Source organism: Hylobates moloch, unplaced genomic scaffold (assembly GCF_009828535.3).
Source record: "Hylobates moloch isolate HMO894 unplaced genomic scaffold, HMol_V3 SCAFFOLD_4, whole genome shotgun sequence".
NCBI lineage: Eukaryota > Metazoa > Chordata > Mammalia > Primates > Hylobatidae > Hylobates > Hylobates moloch.
This window is the reverse complement of record NW_026652279.1, coordinates 40,176,061-40,196,711: the sequence shown is the minus strand read 5'-3', so window position 1 is coordinate 40,196,711 and position 20,651 is coordinate 40,176,061. Positions and strand designations below refer to the sequence as shown.

At 39.9% G+C, this 20,651-nt stretch overlaps 1 protein-coding gene across 6 annotated transcripts in view; it reads right to left on the bottom strand.

Annotated features, from left to right (window-relative positions):
- The window catches only part of POLQ (DNA polymerase theta), a 126,946-nt gene that overhangs the window by 96,446 nt on the left and 9,849 nt on the right, over positions 1-20,651 (bottom strand). For 5 of the 6 annotated variants that reach the window (XM_032150061.2, XM_032150060.2, XM_032150062.2 and 2 more), the window contains 4 exons: positions 17,428-17,647; positions 13,687-13,834; positions 5,305-5,451; positions 2,693-2,905 (listed from right to left, as the gene is read on the bottom strand). In XM_032150061.2, coding sequence (XP_032005952.1) covers positions 2,693-2,905; positions 5,305-5,451; positions 13,687-13,834; positions 17,428-17,647 — 728 coding nt within the window. The remainder of the gene's footprint in view (positions 1-2,692; positions 2,906-5,304; positions 5,452-13,686; positions 13,835-17,427; positions 17,648-20,651) is intronic. The other variant, XM_032150065.2, reaches the window with a different exon arrangement.

The following is a 20,651-nucleotide window of genomic DNA, read 5'->3' as shown; positions in this document are numbered from 1 at the left end:
ACATCCTGAAATACAATGATATGCAAGATCAAAAGCTTGGAAGTCTTTAAGACCTCAGAAATGAACTTATTACAGTATATTTTAGTTCTGTTTGAATGTTGTCTGATTTAAGGCTTGATAATTAGCCCAGGGCACTAACCTTCCAATTGTTCTTTCCCATAATAAATATAAGCTAAGAACATAACAAGGCAAATAAGATCTCATCTTATTTCTTTTCTTATTTCTCCTTATCTTCTACACTAACTAAAAGACCTTCTGTCCCTGAGAGACGATTATCTATGTAAAATGGACTTATACTCCATTCCCCAGAGGTGTGAGTCCATTGAAAATTTGGGATGGACAGAGGTAGGCAAATAGGAATGGGAAGGAAGAATCTCAATCTCTTCCCCCAAATCTTTTTAAGCATATACATGTAATCTGCATATTTTGTAGGTAAAGTAAGAGAGAAACAGGATAAACGTCTCTGATGTCAGCTGTAGGAAAAATCCAACAAATTGGAAGCCTTTTTTTTTTTTGTCATCAGAATTTTCAGGGCTTAAAAGAAAGGCTGACCAATGCCCTTCAGGGATTGTAAATGGGTCATTTATTACTGGTGCTGAGACTGAAAGCTGTTCCAATAGCCATGCACATCTTCTTAAGTATTAGTGGAGCACGTGGCCACCCAAGCTAAAGATTATATTTCCCAGCCTCTCTTGCAGTTGGGGAATGTAACCATGTGAAAGTTCTGGCCCATTATATGTGAAGAGAAAGACTATGTGCAACTTCTGAGCAGCGGCCTTAAAGGGCAGGGAATGCTCTTTGCTTCCTCATCTTCCCTTCCTGATGGCTGAAATGCAGATGTGATGAGAGAGACTGGACTAGCCATCATATACTGAGGATAGAAACTACATTGCTGAAAATATTAAAACAAAATAGAAGACTAGGTCCCCGACACACTACAGCCATCATATAAGGCCTAAATTACAATTACATCATATAAGGCCTAGAATACAATTTTACTGTTATATGAGAAAGAAATTAACATCTATTTTGTTAAACACTTATTGTATTGGTTTTTGTTATAGCAGTGAATTTATATTCTAAGTAATCCAGTTACCAATAAATTACAGTCAATTTTTGGTATTTGTGGTAGTCATGTTCTATAAAGTTGCCACGAACACAGAATACTGAACCCTTGCTGCCAAGGAAAATAGATGATTAGGTTCCTGCAAGCCTCTAGTAAAAACGTTTTCATCACTTAATCAATACAAAACCTTGTTTTATGCATGTTTCTGTTTAAAGACATCTTATTTAATGTATATAGTTGTTTACATTGAGCTCCAGCCAACAGCATTATAATTCATGCCTAAAGAAAACTTATCACATATTTTCTCCATAAGGCACATCACAGCCTTAATGCACTAGGGAACATTAGATAGCATTTCAGTACTTTGCTTGGGGGTCATGTTAAACAGCAAAATCACCGACTAAAAGCACAAAAATGTGAAAAATGTGGCACTAACTAGCCCATTAAAAAGAAGCTTGTTCACAGTATAAGAGCTGAAACAAACGCAGAGCTTTGGCTTGTTCAACCGCAGCAGGGAAAGTGTGCTTGGAAAGATTCAAATTTTTCGCAGATCTGCATATGTCCGCAAAAGCCCCAGAGGTATTATTTTGGGATTCTGAATAAATTCTGTTAAGGTGGAAAATTCAAATATGGAATCCATGAATAATGAGAACTGACATATTTGGGGATTCATGCGACAAGTCAGTTTATTCTAAAAGTTACTTCCTCAGTAACTTTTAGAATAAAAGTTCTACCCAGCTTCCTCTACTCAGAATATCCATTTCCCATCTACTTTCCTTATTCTCCTGGATTTCCTAATTTCTCTTCAGTAGCCACAGAACTGTTTGCCTGTTTTTGTTTTTTTTTTGACATATCTAATAAAATATTGGAGTCAATTATGTCCTAGAGTAGAAAGATGACAATTATGTCCTAGAGTAGAAAGTGGCAGGGAATGTTCCTCCCAAGGTTCTTCAATGTTAGATGGCTGATAATGATTTAGTTACACATATAATGATACAGCACATTAGAAATAAAGTTTGCTGCCGTTTTGACATTTAATTCAAACAAACCTCTTCCTCACTGCTTAAGAAAAAACTTTTGTTTGGATTGCTGGTAAAAAAAAAAAAATCATAACTTGCTGATACAAGGTAAAAAAATGAAAAGGTGTTTTTTCAGAGCCAGCACCAATTTCGAGAAAAAAAGATGGGATGTCAAGTTCCTATTCCCAAAGTGTGAGGGTGCGTCCCAGCATCCTTGTCTGATTTCTGAGACCAGTACCTAAGTTGAACTAACATCTGTGAAAATTAATTAGTGCTAAAGAGTAGACTACACCTAGAAATTAAAAATCATCTTCCAGCTAAGTAATAAGAAGTCATCTTGATTTACATAATACTAAATCATTTTATTGTATACAAAAGATAACGTTAATTCAACATTTGTAGAAAATCAACAGTTGATAATATATATATATGAAAATCATAACTCATACTCACTACAAATATTAAGTGAATCCACAATGATGACATTAGTGCACTGGATAATAAAGACATACAGCATGATGAGAAACAGGTTGCCAGGCACTAGTCAAATTTCAAATAGACACTGTCCTTCAGCAATGCTGCTACAATTAAATTCAAACTCACTTACCTACTGTGTCCACTCCTTTCCTGCCAGCACGACCAACCATCTGCTTATAAGTAAGAATATCTAGAGGTCGACCACCAAAAATAGGGGTTCGAATAATCACACGACGTGCAGGTAAATTCACCCCAGAAGAAAGAGTGGAAGTTGCCGCCAAGACCCGAATGAGACCTTGACGAAAGGCTCCTTCAATGATATCCCTCTCCTCAAAAGACAGACCTAAAAAAAGGAGGTTTTTATATATTTATTGATATATAATGAAAATATTATACGTGTTCACTTACAAATGGATTTGAGAGTCTGCTTCAAGCCTCTAAAGATTTTTGAAGCTATTGTTATGACTGTTGACACAGGAGTCATCACAGTCTACCTCTTTAACAGTATAATCAGGCCGGGCGCGGTGGCTCATGCCTGTAATCCCAGCACTTTGGGAGGCTGAGGCAGGTGGATCACTTGAGGTCAGGAGTTTGAGACCAGCCTGGCCAACATGGTGAAACCCCGCCTCTACTAAAAATACAAAAATTAGCTGTGCATGGTGGTGGGCGCCTGTAATCCCAGCTAATCAGAAGGCTGAGGCAGGAGAATCACTTGAACCTGGGAGGCAGAGTTTGCAGTGAGCTGAGATCACATCACTGCACTCCAGCCTGGGCAACAGAGCGAGACTCAGTCTCACAAAACAACAATAACAAAAAAAGAGTAGAATCTGCTGCCTCTAGTATACCTCTATCTTATTTTCTAGACCAGGGGTCCACAAACTTTTCCTGTTCCTGTGGAAAACAGCAAGTCTCTGCTGCAACTATTCCACCCTGCCACTGTGACATGAAAGCAGCAACAGAACAAATGGGCATGACTGTGTTCCAATAAAACTTTATTTACAAAAACAGATGGTAGGCTAGACTTGACTAGCAGACTATAACTTGCTAACCACTGTTCTGGACAATGAACTCCTTGTGGGTAGTGATATGCCTTATTCATCAAGATATCTTCAGGGCCTATGCATCACACTGGTCAGATATACCTCTGACATAAATACGCGATGAACAAACACATGAATAAATGAAAAACAGTGTATAGAATATATACTTAGCTGGCTCATTTTCAATTTTGTTTAAAAATTTAAAGGGCTGGGGTTCTAGTTTTAAAATTAAGTGGTGGGTACACAGGTGTTCACTTTTTTAGTATGCATCATAAATTACATACAATGTAAATTTTGTGTGTGTATATAGTAGTTTTCCCCCATCTGTGGTTTTGCTTTCTATAGTTTTAGTTACCCAAAGTCAAAAATATAAAGAGGAAAATTCCAGAAATAAGCAACTCATAAGTTTTAAATTGCATGTCCTACCACCCAGGACATGAATTTTCCCTTTATTCCGTGTATCCATGCTGTATACACTACCGGCACTATATAATGTGACTATATAGGAAAGAACATAGTATACAAAGGGTTTGGTACTATCTGTGGTTTCAGGCATCCACTGAGGATCTTGGAACATATTCCTCACAAAAGACTACTATATACCATATATATATGTGTGTGTGTATATACGTACATATATATGTGTATATATGTATATACGTACATATATATGTGTATATATGTATATATGTATATATGTGTGTGTATATATGTATATATATGTGTGTGTGTGTATATATGTGTGTGTATATATATATATATACACACACACATATATATACCGCCTCACACATACACATTTCAAATGCATTTAAAAGTTTTAACATGCTATGAAAAAACGTCATATATGTGGGGCTGGTACTGTCTATGGTTTCAGATATCCACTGAGGGTCTTGGAACATAGTTTCAGTCAACAAGGGGAGACTACTATATACAAATAAGTAAACTGAAACATGTTCGTTTTACTCTTGTTTAATCTATCACACAATTTCGCTCTGTCACCCAGGTTGGAGTACAGTGGCACGATCTCAGCTCACTGTAACCTCTGCCTCCTGGGTTCAAGCAATTCTCCCTGCCTCAGCCTCCCGAGAAGCTGGAATTACAGGTGCGTGCCACAACGCCCAGCTGATTTTTGTATTTTTAGTAGAGATGGGGTTTTGCCATGTTGGCCAGGCTGGTCTTGAACTCCTGACCTCAGGTGATCCACTTGCTTCAGCCTCCCAAAGTGCTGGGATTACAGGAGTGAGCCACCACGCCCAGCCCAGCCCACACAATTTCTTTTTTTTTTTTTTTGAGAGTCTCACTCTGTCACCCAGGCTGGAGTGCAGTGGCATGATCTTGGCTCACTGCAAGCTCTGCCTCCCAGGTTCACGCCATTCTCCTGCCTCAGCCTCCTGAGTAGCTGGGACTACAGGCACCCGCCACCTCGCCCGGCTAATTTTTTGTATTTTTAGTAGAGACGGGGTTTCACTTTGCTAGCCAGGATGGTCTCGATCTCCTGACCTCGTGATCCGCCTGCCTCAGCCTCCCAAAGTGCTGGGATTACAGGCGTGAGCCACTGCGCCCGGCCCACACAATTTCTTAAAAAGATCTAAGGATATTAAGTGTGTTTAACAAGAAATAAATGTACACAAATATAAAAGTTAAGACAGTATGAGGAATTTTGGAGGTTTCTTAATAACAGATTATAAGTATGAAATACCTGCATGATGAAATGCTACTCCCCATGGTACAGTTTTCTGTAATACAGAGTCCAGTCCTGAAGGCAAACGTCTTAACTGATCCATCACTTCCAGGAGTTCTTTTTGTTCCAGAATTACTGGTGGGCATTCAGAGGGTTTCACCAATCCTGTCACAAAAAAATTACCAACACCATTTGCTTTTAGCTCAGCTTCTTTAAGTGTATCTGTCTAAATCATAATAGAGCTAAATAGCAGAGGAATGGTTCTGAAACTGCTGCATACTATAATCCCCTGGAGATCTTTTAAGAATACTGATAGGCCGGGCGCGCTGGCTCACGCTTGTAATCCCAGCACTTTGGGAGGCCGAGGCGGGCGGATCACGAGGTCAGGAGATCGAGACCACAGTGAAACCCCGTCTCTACTAAAAATACAAAAAATTAGCCGGGCGTGGTGGCGGGCGCCTGTAGTCCCAGCTGCTCGGAGAGGCTGAGGCAGGAGAAGGGCGTGAACCCGGGAGGCGGAGCTTGCAGTGAGCCGAGATCGCGCCACTGCACTCCAGCCTGGGTGACAAAGCGAGACTCCGTCTCAAAAAAAAAAAAAGAAAAGAAAAGAAAAAAAAAAAGAATACTGATGCCTGGTTCTTAATCCTGGACATTGTTATATAATTGGTGTGGGGTGTGACCTGGACATGAAGAATTTTTAAATCTCCCTAGGCAATTCCAATGTGCGCCAAAGTTTAGGAAACTGTATAAGGGTAAGACCAAGCCCACAGGAGGGGATCAAAGGAACCTGCTGAGGAAGTAGAATATTACGGATACTGATTACCACTCAAAGCCCCAAAATCAAAACGCTTGCTCAAGGTGTGTACCACCAACCAGCAGTAGCAGCATCCAAGGGTTTCACCAATCCCATCATGAAAAAGCCTACTTCTCTGTGAAATTATTCTTGCCTCTTTGGCATTAATTTGGTAGTTAATTAAATAGTACCCTCTGTTTTTTGTCTTCTCCCTGAGTAAGAGCTTAACTTTTTTTGAGACAGGGTCTCATTCTGTCACCCGGGCTGGAGTACAGTGGCACAATCCCTGCTCACGGCAGCCTCGACCTCCTGGGCTCAAGCAATCCTCCTACCTCAGTCTCCTGGTTAGTTAGGACCAGACACACGTGCCACTATGCCCAGCTAGTATTTTTTTTCACTTGTAGAGACAGGGTCTCCCTAGGTTGCCCAGGCTGATCTCAAACTCCTGGGCTTAAGCAATCCTCCCACCTTGGCCTCCCAAAGTGCTGAGATTACAGGCATGGGCCACCACCCAGCCTTAACTTTCTTATATGCAGTAAAAGCTTTACATACTTATATGTTGTCTTTAAATTTTCCAGACTTTCGGATTTTTGAACTTGTAAAACTTTTCATAAACAGTAAATATATGGCTGGGCATGGTGGCTGACACCTGTAATCCCAGAACTTTGGGAGGCCAAAGTGGGCAGATCTCTTGAATCCAGGAGTTTGAGACCAGCCCGGGAAATGTGGCAAAATCCCATCTCTAAAAAAAAATACAAAAAAATTAGCCAGGCATGGTGGCATGCGCTTATAGCCCCAGCTACTTGGGAGGCTGAAGTGGGAGGATCACTTGAGCCCATGAGGTAGAGATTACAGTGAGCTGAGATCATGCCACTGCATTCCATCCTGGACAACAGAGCAAGACCCTGTCTCAAAACAAAAACAAAAACAAAAAAAAACAAAAAGGAAAATAAATAAATATATGTTCTAGAATTATTATGTGTCAGTTGAAAATAAAAATATGTATATTTAAATATATATCTTATATTTCATACATTTTTAAATTTTTAGGTAAACTTTTTTTAAAATTTTAAGGAATCACAGAGAGTTGCCAATGTTTTATTTTGCTGAGGGCAATTAATTTTTTAAAACCTTATCTATCAATATTTTTATTTCAAAAAAAGACATTTAACATTAAAAAATGAGTAGGAATAATTTCAGAATGTAAACTGCAGCTTTATAAATAATGTGCTGCCTTGTCTTTGTTTTTCTGATAAAAATCTCATCATAGACCAGGCTCCAGTCCAAGCACTAGCATTTGGGAACCACTGCTACAAACCAAGATAACAAAATCTCAAGAAAAGAAAATGATGATGATTCTGGTTATTAAGGATTATAAATGGCCATGGTAAAATGTAAGGAAATAAGCTAACCCGGTATAGAAAGTACCAGTTAAGGGGAAACTGGAAGAGATAATACACTGTTAGACAACAGCCTAGCCAATATAAACTTCAGGCAAAGTTTACTTGATAGAGCTAGGCTTGAGATTTCCATCACTTATCCTCATGATGTCACTGGTATAATTAATTAATAAAATATCCTAATATTCTGTGACTAGAACTGGCCCCTGTCTTCCTTGTATTTATCTTGAGCACCACAGACTAGTAAAAATAGTGAGGCAACAGTGTTCACTCTAGAATCAGTAAAAATATATACTATGATTATTGCCATTAGTATATACTAGATCACCATTTGGCAACAAAAATGGAACAAACTGATAAATTAACAACCTGGGTCAACATCAACCACACCAGGCTGAGTGAAAGCAAGCTAGATACAAAAGACACATACATACTGTATGACTTTATTTACATGGAATTTTTAGAAAAGCACAAGTAATCTAAAGTGACAGCAAGCAGAGATCAACAGTTGCCTAAGTCTGGGATAGAGGGAAGAGACAGCAAAAGAAAAGAGAATATTTTAGGGTAATGAAAATGTTCTAGGTGTGGATTATATTATGGTTAAACAGATGCATGCGTTTGTTAAAATTTATCATATACATACAAAATGGGTACATTTTCTTATATTATAAATAATACCTCAAAGCTTATTTTAAAATACATTTGTATATACATGCATGTGCATGTATATATATATGTGTATGAATACACACACACACACACACACACACATACGAGTTGACTGTTGAACAACACAGGAGTTAGAAACACAGAAACCCCCAGTCAAAAATCTGCACACAACTTGACTTCCCCAAAAGTTAACTACTAATAGGCGGTGTCTCACACTTGTAATCCCAGCACTTTGGGAGGCCAAGGCAGGCGGATCACGAGGTCAGGAGATCGAGACCATCCTGGCTAACACGGTGAAACCCCGTCTCTACTAAAAATACAAAAAATTAGCCGGGCGTGGTGGTGGGCACCTGTAGTCCCAGCTACTCGGGAGACTGAGGCAGAAGAATGGCGTGAACCCGGGAGGTGGAGCTTGCAGTGGGCCAAGATAGCGCCACTGCACTCCAGCCTGGGCAAAAGAGCGAGACTCCATCTCAAAAAAAAAAAAAAAGAAAACAAAAAAAGAGAAAATACATTTACTATTCATTAACTGGAAGTACATCATCATAAAGGTCTTCATCTTCATCTTTACCTTGAGTAGGCTGATGAAGGAAAAAGAGAAGGGGTTCATCTTGCTGTCTCAGGGGTGGCAGAGGCAGAAGTGGTGGCAGTAGAGGCAGGCACGCTTGGTGTAACTTTATGCAAATACATTATAATTTCTGCCTGTTTTTGCTTTTTCATTATCTAAAAATGTTTATATACGGTACCAATCCTTTCGCCATTTGCTGTCGTTTCAGTGCCGATATCATAGAAGGGTCCGTGCCATAAAAAAGTCAGAAGCAGTCTTGAATAATTAGAATCCTTCTGCCAAATTGTCTAATGTCAACTTGTTTTCTGGCACTGCTTCTTCTATGTCTTCTTACTCATCATCTGGCACTTGTTTGGAAGCACTCATTTCCTTCAAGTCATCTTCTGTTAATTCCTCTGGTGTGGTGTCTACTAGCTCTTGAATTTCTCCAAGATCCGTATCTTGAAACCCTTTACCTCCACCTTTTTTTTTTTGCCATTTTCACAATCTCTTTCATGATTTCGTTCATTGGCTCTGTCATAAATCCTATGTGAATAGGCTCTGTCATAAATCCTATGTGCAATATGTGGACACAGTTTTCTCCAGCAGGAATTTATCATTTTGGGCATGCTGGCTTTCACAGCTTTCCCTATAACAACAATGGCATCTTCAATGGAATAATCCTTCAAGACTTTCACAATGTTCTATCGGGGTTCTCTTCCATAATGTTGACAGTCCTTTCCATAGAGTACGGTGCGTAATGAGCTTTAAACGTCCTCATGAACCCTTGATCTACAGACTAAATTAGAGATGCTGTGTTTGGGGGTAAGTAGATCACTTTGATGCCTTAAGTGTTGAACTCATGGGGTTCTGGATGGCCCAGGGCATTGTTCAATATCAAAAGAAAGTTAAAAGGCAGTCCCTTACTGGCAATGTATTTCCTGACTTCAGAGACAAAGCATCGATGAAACGAATTCAGAGAAAGGGTTCTCACTCTCCAGTCCTTCTTGTACAACCAAAAGGCTGGCAACCAGTGTTTATCTATTCCCTCTAAGGCTTGAGTATTAGCTGTTTTATAGATATAAGTAGTCCTGATCATAACCCCAACTGCATTTGCACAAAACAAGAGTTAGCCTATCCCTTCCTGCCTTAAATCCTGGTGCTTCTTCTCTTCCTTACTAATAAATGGGCTCTTTGTGGCAAATTTTTTTTTTTTTTTTTTTTTTTTCAGAATAGGGCACTTCCATCTGCATTAAAAATCTGTTCAGGCAGATATCCTTTCTCCTCAATAATTTTCTTAATGGTATCTTGGAACTCATCTGCAGCCTCTTGGTCTTGCATCTCCTGTTATCTTGACATTTTTTCAAATTAATACAAATCACCAAAAAATTTTCCAATATATTATGTATTGAAAAAAATCCACATATAAACCTCTTTCTAAAATTATCCAACCATCTTTTGCTGGCATTAAATTCTCTTTAGATCCCTTTGCTTTAGATCCCTTTGCTTTAAGTTGCCACATGGACTTCACTTTTTCTCAAATCATAGTAGTCTATAGGTATGCATTTCTTGTGTGTGTGTGTGTGTGTGTGTGTGTGCGCACACGCATCTGTAGCGACAGGATCTCACTCTGCCACCCAGACTGAGCTGAACACAGTGGCACGATCATGGCTGTCTGCACCCTTTACCTTCCAGGCTCAAACGATCCTCCCACCTCAGCCTCCCAAGTAGCTGGAACTATAGGCACATATCACCACACCTGGCTATTTTTTTTTGAGATGGAGTCTGGCTCTGTCACCCAGGCTGGAGTGCAGTGGCATGATCTCAGCTCACTGCAACCTCTGCCTCCCAGGTTCAAGCAATTCTCCTGCCTCAGCCTCCCAAGTGGCTGGGACTACAGGCATGCATCACCACGCCTGGCTAATTTTTATATTTTTTAGTAGAGATGGGGTTTCACCATGTTGTCCAGGCTGGTCTCAAATTCCTGAACTCAGGTGATCCGCCCACCTCATCCTCCCAAAGTGCTGGGATTACAGGTGTGAACCACTATGCCCGGCCTAATTTTTTAACTTCTGTAGAGATAAGGTCTCACTATGTTGCCCATGCTGGTCTCGAACTCCTGGACACAAGTGATCCTCCTGCCTTGGCCTTCCAAAGTGCTGGAATTACTGACGTAAGCCACCTCACCCAGCAGGTATGCCTTTCATATAGGGATCCTGCAGCTACATAAAACTGCATTTTCTTTTTTTTTTTTTTGAGAAGGAGTCTCGTTCTTTCACCCAGGCTGGAGTGCAGTGGCGCGATCTCGGCTCACTGCAGGCTCTGTCCCCCGGGGTTCACGCCATTCTCCCGCCTCAGCCTCCGGCGTAGCTGGGACTACAGGCGCCCGCCACCTCGCCCGGCTAATTTTTTTGTATTTTTTAGTAGAGACGGGGTTTCACCGTGTTAGCCAGGATGGTCTCGATCTCCTGACCTCGTGATCCGCCCGCCTCGGCCTCCCAAAGTGCTGGGATTACAGGCGTGAGCCACCGCGCCCGGCCTAAAACTGCATTTTCAAAATCAGATGAAAAAGTATTTCATAAAATGTGCAAAGCTGCAGCAATAGCTTCACAAATTTCCTTCTTTTTTTACATAGTACTTAAGCTCGATTCATTTATCTTAAAATAGTAAATGCAGCTGCAGACCTCAACTTATGGTACATAGCAAGCAATTCAATTTTTTCTTAGAATGCCACAACTTTTCTCTGCTTCTTCGGAACACTTCCAGCATCACTAGTGGCACCTCAGATTGGTCCCATGGTATTATTCAAGGTTTACAGTACTGCACTAAATATGATGAAAAGTACATGAGAAACATGATAAATTACTTTTTACTGCAATATGCAATTTATGAGACACAAACTGCTCATATGACGATGATAAGCGTCATATTTTAAGTGCATACACACAACACGTGAGCTCACTGCAACAGCAGCAGGAGGTGGCTATAAAATTATTACAGTAGTAGTACAGTATATACTACGGTTAATTTTATGCAGTTATGATTTAACACTGCCTCTTTACATTTGTTTACATTTTTCTTGTATGTATGGTCATACAAGAATGGCCCCATACAAAGGGCCATGTATGGTCTGTGTCTGTGTGCATAAGTTTTGATAAATATTTATTTATTTATTCGAGAGAGGGTCTCACTCTGTCACCCAGGTTAGAGTAAAGTGGTGCGATCTCGGCTCACTGCAGCCTCCACCTCCCAGGTTCGAGTGATTCTCCTGCCTCATCCTCCCATGTAGCTAGGATTACAGGTGCCCACCATCACATCCAGCTAATTTTTGTATTTAGGAGAGATGGAGTTTCACCATGTTGGCTGGGCTGGAAATTTTAATTTTTTTTTTTTTTTTTTTTTTGAGATGGAGTTTCGCTCTTGTTGCCTAAGCTGGAGTGCAATGGCATGATCTCAGCTCACTGCAACCTCTGCCTCCCAGGTTCAAGTGATTCTCCCAACTCAGCCTCCGGAGTAGCTGGGATTACAGGCGTGCACCACCACACCCAACTAATTTTTTGTATTTAGTAGAAACGGGGTTTCACTATGTTAGCCAGGCTGGTCTCGAACTCCTGACCTCAGGTGATTCACCCTCCTCAGCCTCCCAAAGCGCTGGGATTACAGGCATGAGCCACCACGCCTGGCAAAAATTTTAATTTTTAATAAAAGATTTGGGCCAGGCACAGTGGCTCATGCCTGTAATCCCAGCATTTTGGGAGGCCGAGGCAGGTGGATCACTTCAGATCAGGAGTTCAAGACCATCCTGGCTAACATGGTGAAACCTCGTCTCTACACAAATACAAAAATTAGCCGGGCATGATGGCGGGTGCTTGTAATCCCAGCTACTGGGGGGGCTAAGATGGAAGAATCGCTTGAACCCAGGAGGCAGAGGTTGCAGTGAGCCAAGATCATGCCATTGTATTCCAGCCTAAGCAACAGTGTGAGACTCTGTCTCAAAAAATAATAATAAATAAATAATAGATTTGTGTATATTTTAAGGTAGTATGTGATCAAATAGACTAGTATCTACATATGTTTTAGGCTACATGACATACCTTTTTCTTTTTGTTTTTTAATGTTTTGTTTCTAGGCTACATAGCTTGTCGGTTTTTTCAAATTAACACAAATCACCAAAACATTTTCTAATATATTATGTATTGAAAAAAAATCCGGCCGGGCGCGGTGGCTCACGCTTGTAATCCCAGCACTTTGGGAGGCCGAGGCAGGTGGATCACGAGGTCAGGAGATCGAGACCACGGTGAAACCCCGTCTCTACTAAAAATACAAAAAATTAGCCGGGCGTGGTGGCGGGCGCCTGTAGTCCCAGCTACTCGGAGAGGCTGAGGCAGGAGAATGGCGTGAACCCGGGAGGCGGAGCTTGCAGTGAGCCGAGATTGCGCCACTGCACTCCAGCCTGGGCGGAAGGAGAGGCCTTCTTCCCCAAAAAAAAAAAAAAAAAAAAAAAAGAAAAAAAATCCACATATAAATGAATGCACACAATTCAAACCCATGTCATTCAAGGGTCAACTTATATATATATATGGATGTGCGTATGATTCTTTTCAGAGTTACACATTCCTTTGGAAATATAAAGAAAGATATGGTTACTTTACCCAAAGAAATGTCTGCATGTGAAGTTTTGCATCCAATTTAGGGGCTCTAAAGATCAAACTCTTAAAGCCCGTGGATCCCTGATAAAGAACTGTAGTATATACCCAGTATTCTAAAAATCTAAAGCTGATTAGTCTAAGCGGGTGTGTGTATACATAGTCTATACTAGGGACGGAATATGATTAGAATCACAAAAGCACAGTTTGATAAAAAGGGTACCACCTATTGGGCAGGCAGTGACAATGATGAACAAAAGGCATGTTTTTCCTAATATAATCACTACCATTACTTCCAAGCAAATGTACTAAGCATGAAGGCTTTCCTTTCCATCCATAACTCACCCTCAGCTTGATGATGTAGATTATAAAACTCTCGAGCAATGATATCTGCCAGCTTCTCACACCATTTCTTTGATGGACAAAAAAGTAATACTGAATGGTTATCACGAATCGTCTCATAACATAAACTAACAACATGGTCCTCATCTCCCTAAAAAAGAAAGATAAATAACCACTTTAGTGGTACTTTCAAAAGATTCTCATATCAGTTTAAAAGCACTCATTTTCCTTTCTGGGGAAGCTTTTTCTTCTTGAAGGCATAATGAAAATCAGTTACAAAGTCAATAACGAAAGGAAAAAAAAGAAGAAAAAATAAACTCCTAATGATGAAAAGTGAAAGAAATACTTACTATTCATTCAACTAATATTTATTGAGCTCCAGCCCTCAGGCAATGGGAATACAATACTGAGTAAAAAGAAAGTCAAGATCCTAATAGTTAAGGGGTTTATAGTCTCACCGAGAGACACATTAAAATACAGATGTCCATATACACCATGGAATACTATGCAGCCATAAAAAATGATGAGTTCGTGTCCTTTGTAGGGACATGGATGAAACTGGAAAACATCATTCTCAGTAAACTATCGCAAGGACAAAAAACCAAACACCGCATGTTCTCACTCATAGGTGGGAATTGAACAATGAGAACTCATGGACACAGGAAGGGGAACATCACACTCCGGGGACTGTTGTGGGGTGGGGGGAGGGGGGAGGGACAGCATTAGGAGATACACCTAATGCTAAATGACGAGTTAATGGGTGCAGGAAATCAACATGGCACATGGATACATATGTAACAAACCTGCACATTGTGCACATGTACCCTAAAACCCTAAAGTATAATAAAAAAAAAAAAAAAAAAAAAAAAAACAAGAGTTTACACCAAAAAAAAAAATACAGATGTCCCCAACTTAAAATGATTGGACTTTACGATTTTTTTTATTTTACAATGGTGCAAAAGCAGTATGCATTCAATACAAACCATACTTTGGGTGCCCATACAACTCTTCTATTTTTCACTCTCAGCACAGTATTCATTAAATTATAAGATATTCAACACTTTATTATAAAACAGGCTTTGTGCTAGATGATTTTGCCCAACTGTAGGCTAATGTAAATGTTCTAAGAACATTTAAGGTAGGCTAGGCTAAGCTATGATATTCAGTAGGTTAAATGTATTAAAGGCATTTTCAACTTACAATGAGTTTATCAGGATATAACCCCATCATAAGTCGAAGAGCATCTGTACTAAATAAATAAATATAAAATACAACAATAATATATACCATTAAAAGAGAGTTTTACAGTGTTTTGAGGCCTCATATTTGACAGAAAGGTCTGAAAGAAAAATTGTCCTGAGAAAACAATTTAGCTGAGATGTGAAGGTGGGGAAACATTATCTCAATGAAAGGTAACACATTTCAGATGAACAAAAGGGCATGTGTGAATATCCTGTGGTGGCCCTGCAAGTTCTCCATACTGGAAGTATGTCAATGTATGTATTAAAAACTGGATTAATGCATCCATCTATTCACTCATTAAACAAATATTTACTATATGTCAAATATTGTTCTAGGTACTGGGGATGGTGCTGCGAACAAAGCAGAAAAAAAGCTCTACCCTCATAATGTTTCTACTCCAGCAGGAAGAGATAGATAATTACAAAAATGAGGTAAGTAAAATACATAAGGGGCCAGGCACGTGGCTCACTCCTGTAATCCCAGCACTTTGGGAGGCCAAGGCCTGAGGTCGGGAGCTCGAGACCAGCCTGACCAACATGGAGAAGCCCCGTCTCTAGTAAAAATACAAAATTAGTTGGGCATGGTGGCACATGACTGTAATCCCAGCTACTCGGGAGGCTGAGGCAAAAGAATCACTTGAACCCGGGAGGCGGAGGTTGCGGTGAGCTGAGAACGCGCCATTGCACTCCAGCCCGGGCAACAAGAGCAAAACTCCATCTCAAAAAAAAAAAAAAAAAAAAAAAAAAACCATAGTATGTTTGGTTTTGAAAAGTGCTAAGGGAAAAGAAATAGAGACCATGTAAGGGAGAACACTATAATTTAGACAAGTTGGCCAGGGAAGGTCTAAGACGGTGACATTTGAGTAAAAAAGTCCAAAGGTGAAAGAGTAAACCAGACAGATGGCCCTAAAGGGAAAGCATTCTAGAAAAAGAGAACCTGAGGCCGGAAACTCTTGGTATATTAAAAAAAACAGCAGAGGCCAGTGTGAAGGAAGTGAGAGGGAACATAGTAGATAGAGTCAGAGCACTAAGAGGCGCGGGGGATGTAGATCATGTAGGACCTTACAGACTACTAAGAAGACACTGGCTTTTATTCTAAATGAAACAGAAAGCCACTGCAAGTTTCTGAGAAGAAGCGTAACATGATCTGATGTTCATTTTAAATAGATCACTGGCTCCTGTAAGCATAGACTGAAAGGGACAAGGTCAGAAGCAGAGAGAACAATTAGGAAATATTTCAATAATCCAGGTAAGAGGTATAAGCGGTTCAAAAGGGTGGAGGCACAGACATGGTAAAAGAAGAAAAAAATTAACAGGAGAGCAAATGAATGTGTTCACACATAAATGTATTGAAGTAACCAAAGCATAGCCAGGCGAAATATGGGGCACAGAGCAAAGCAAGCAAGATTCCATACCAAGCATGCAGAAGCTACAAATGCATACCTAGGTAGTTAGTGAAACACATGAATTTCCAATTCTATTTCCAATTCTAAAATGACCCTTAGCCGTTTTAGTACCCAGAGGCACAACTCTGCATAAAAACAGCAGATGCCTCACTCCATCAATGTACATGAGTCAGTTCTTTAACCTCAGGATTAAAGTGTATTTGGGAGTATGGGAGGGTACTTATTTATCAAGCACTTTCTAGATGCCAGATAATTTTTAAAAATCATATTTAATTCTTACAATATTCAAGATAGGGATTATAATATCCTATTTAGTAGGTGAAGATATGAGGTTCAGATAGGTTTTGTGATTCAACTACTATCTCAGCCATATCAAGTATCTCTATAAAGTATCAGAGGTAGATCTATCAGACTACAAAAATAATATTCTTTTCACTCTACTATATATTATACCTACCATTTAACAAAAACGTTAATCTTGCACACTACCAGTTAGTGTAAACTAAACCGTAAGAAAATCTTCTCCCAGTAAAAAGAAAAAGCTACAAGATCAGTTATTTTTTTTAAATGTTTATATTATATATCAGGAAACAATTATTTATTTAAATTAAAGGTACAACTATATTTCCTCTCTTACCATCACCAACATTTTTTTTGGTGGGGGACGGAGTCTCACTCTGTTGCCCAGGCTGGAGTGCAGTGGCACGATCTTGGCTCACTGCAGCCTCTGCCTCCCATGTTCAAGCAATTCTCCTGCCTCAGCCTCCAGAGTAGCTGGAATTACAGGCGCCCACCACCATGCCCAGCTAATTTTTGTATTTTTAGTAGCTGCAGGGTTTCACCATGTTGGCCATGATGGTCTCTAACTCCTGACCTCAAGTGATCCACCCGCCTCAGCCTCCCAACGTGTTGGGATTACAGACGTCAGCCACCACGCCCAGCTCACCAATTCTTTAAGAGGAAACCAATTAGCTTAATATTAATCCTAATGTATATGTAACTCCCAATTACATCATTCAGAATTTGTTAGCAATTTGCTAGAAAATGAAATCAAACACACAGATAGAAATAGTAGTGATGTAAATATATTGATTTACCTTCACTTGTAGCATGGGCTCAAATTCCCTCACAAGTTTCATTGAAGAGTCATATATGGAATTTCCAACTTTTACTGACTCCAAAAGCGGTACAGGGCGAAAGTCGGTATGGTAGAGTTCAGCATTCAACCAGGAAGCCACAATCTCCAAATTAGGAAGGGTAGCACTCATGCCAACGATTTGCACAGCATTAGACAGAGAACTGGCTAGATCTGCCTGACTGTAAAAAAAAAAAAAATGAAAAGAACATTAAAAGATATATAATACATTAATAATTAGTGTTGCTAACAATATTCTTGGTTATGTCCTTTGGTACATACATGCATACATTTCTTTAGGATGTATACCTAAGAATAAAATTACTGAGCCACAGATTACTGAGTCACAGATTATCTTCAATTTTAGTAGATAATCCCACATTGTTTTCCAAAGTAACACCTCCACAATCTGTGTTTTCTATTGTTCCATAATCTTGTCACCACTTGGTATTGTTAATCTTTTTAATGTTGGCAGTTATAGAGAGTACGTGGTAGTATTTCTTTTTTTTTTAGACAGGGTCTTGCTGTATCACCCAGACTGGAGTGCAATGGACCCGTCTCGGCTCACTGCAACCTCCGCCTCCCAGGTTCAAGTGATTCTCCTGCCTCAGCCTCCCGAGTAGCTGGGACTACAGGTGTGTACCACCACACCCGGGTAATTTTTGTATGTTTAGTAGAGACAGGGTTTCACTGTGTTGGCCAGGCTGGTCTCAACTCCTGACCTTGTGATCTACCCGCCTCGGGCTCCCAAAGTGCTAGGATTACAGGCGTGAGCCACTGTGCCCAGCCAGTATTTCTTTGAAAAAGTAATTTGCAGTTCCCTGATAACCAGTGAGACTACTGAGCATCACTTCATGTGTATGAACCATGTGGATACTCTTTTTTTTTTTTTTTTTGAGACGGAGTCTTGCTCTGTCGCCCACTCACTGCAAGCTCCATCTCCCGGGTTCACGGCATTCTCCTGCCTCAGCCTCCTGAGTAGCTGGGACTACAGGCGCCCGCCACCACGCCCAGCTAATTTTTTGTATTTTTAGTAGAGACGGGTTTTCACCATGTTAGCCAGGATGGTCTCGATCTCCTGACCTCGTGATCCACCTGCCTCGGCCTCCCAAAGTGCTGGGATTACAGGCATGAGCCACCGCACCTGGCTGATACTGTTTCAAAAGCCTGTTTTTTTGTCCATTGATATAGTGGGTTGTGTTTTTCTTATTCATTTGTAGAATTTTTAAATGTCTGGATAGTGAATTTCCTCTTTCATTTTTTGCTCTGTTTTTATTAGTTTATCAAGCTTTCTGTTGCATTATTTTACTTTTTTTTTTTTGAGACAGGGTCTAGTTCTGCCACCCAGGCTGGAGGGCAAAGGCACAATCTTGCCTCATGGCAACCTCCACCTCCAGGGTTCAAGTGATTCTTATGCCACCTGAGTAGCTGGCATTGCAGGTATGCATCACCACATCCAGCCAAATTTTGTATTTTTAGTAGAGACAGGGTTTTGCCATGTTGGGCAGGCTTGTCTAGAACTGGCATCAAGTGATCTGCCTGCCTTGGCCTCCCAAAATGCTGGGATTACAGGCATGAGCCACCATGCTTGGCCTTTTTTCTAAGTTATTGGGATGGATAATTAAATAATTGATTCTCAGTCTCTCTTCCTTAATAATATATACATTTTATGCTATCAATTTCCTTTTAAAAACAACTTTTGCTGCCCTTCACAAGTTTTGTTAAGAGATATTTTTATTATACTTTCAGTTCAAACTATTTTCTAACTTCTGTTGTGATTACTTTTTTGATCTAAAAATGTGTCAAAAATGTGTTTATTTCTAGTCATGTAGACATTTTCTAGTTATGCTTTTCTTATAGCTAAATTCACTGTTGTTAGAAAATAAATGATATGAATCCATTAAAATATGTGAAGACTTGCTTTATGGTCCAGCATATGGAAAACTTTTTAATAAATGTTCCATGCGTAACTCAAATGAACAGGTACTCTGCTGTTTTGAGGTAACTGTTCAATATATATCCATTAGGTCAAATTTGCTGATTATATTAATCATATTTTCTATATCCCTAGTGATTTGGGATATAGATGGTTATCTGCTTGTTCTATCACAAGAGAGATGTGTTCAATTCTCCCTTAACTAAAAAGAATCTATTGAATACCCAGCACAATGACTAAAAATAGACCAACACCAACACACATCAGTATGAAATTTCACAGCACTGTGGAAAAAGAGGAGCACCTAAAAATTCCCAGACAGAATTTAAAAAATTGTATACAAAGGATGAAAAACCAGCATAGCACTGAATTTCTCAATAGCAATGAGAAAATGAAGTAATGCCTTGACAACTCTGAAGGAAAAGTATTTCTAATCTTGACTTTTATACCTGGACAGTCCATAATTATGGAGGCGGGGCATGGTGGCTCATGCCTATAAACCTAGCACTTTGGGAGGCCGAGATGGGTAGATCACCTGAGGTCAGGCGTTCGAGACCAGCCTGGCCAACATGATGAAACCCTGTCTCTACTAAAAATATACAAATTAGCTGGGTGTGGCGGCAGGCGCCTATAATCCCAGCTACTCAGGAGGCTCAGGCAGGAGAATCACTTGAACCCGGGAGACGGAGGTTGCAGTGAGCCGAGATCACGCCACTTCACTCCAGCCTAGGCAAAAGAGCGAAACTCCATCTCAAAAAAAAAAAAAACCAAGAAAGAATTATGAGGCATTTTCAGACATGCAAGTTCTCAAAAAATTTATACCTATGTGTGTTCACTGAAATAAAGTAGAAGTTCCTGGAAGATATTCCCACCAAAATGAGATGGTAAATCAAGACAGACATATGGTCAAAAAATTGGTTGGGGGAAGGGAATCCCAAGATGATTGCTATATAGCACATATACAGATTAACCACCTATCTAGATTGGAACAACCTGAAGGGCTTTAGGAAAATCTTCAAGAAGATGACTGGCAGAATAGCAAATGTGGTAGAATACACAACTGGGGAGGAGGCTAGGGATAAATTAACAGTAAGTATCTGGAAAACCAAGCCATCAAACAAAAAAGACAACAAAAAGTTGTTTAGAAAAGCAAAAGTAATCATATTATACTATAGCCCAGTTACCAATGTCATTTATATAGTCACAATAGTGTAACACTGAATAATGATCTAAGCAAAATCATAACATAA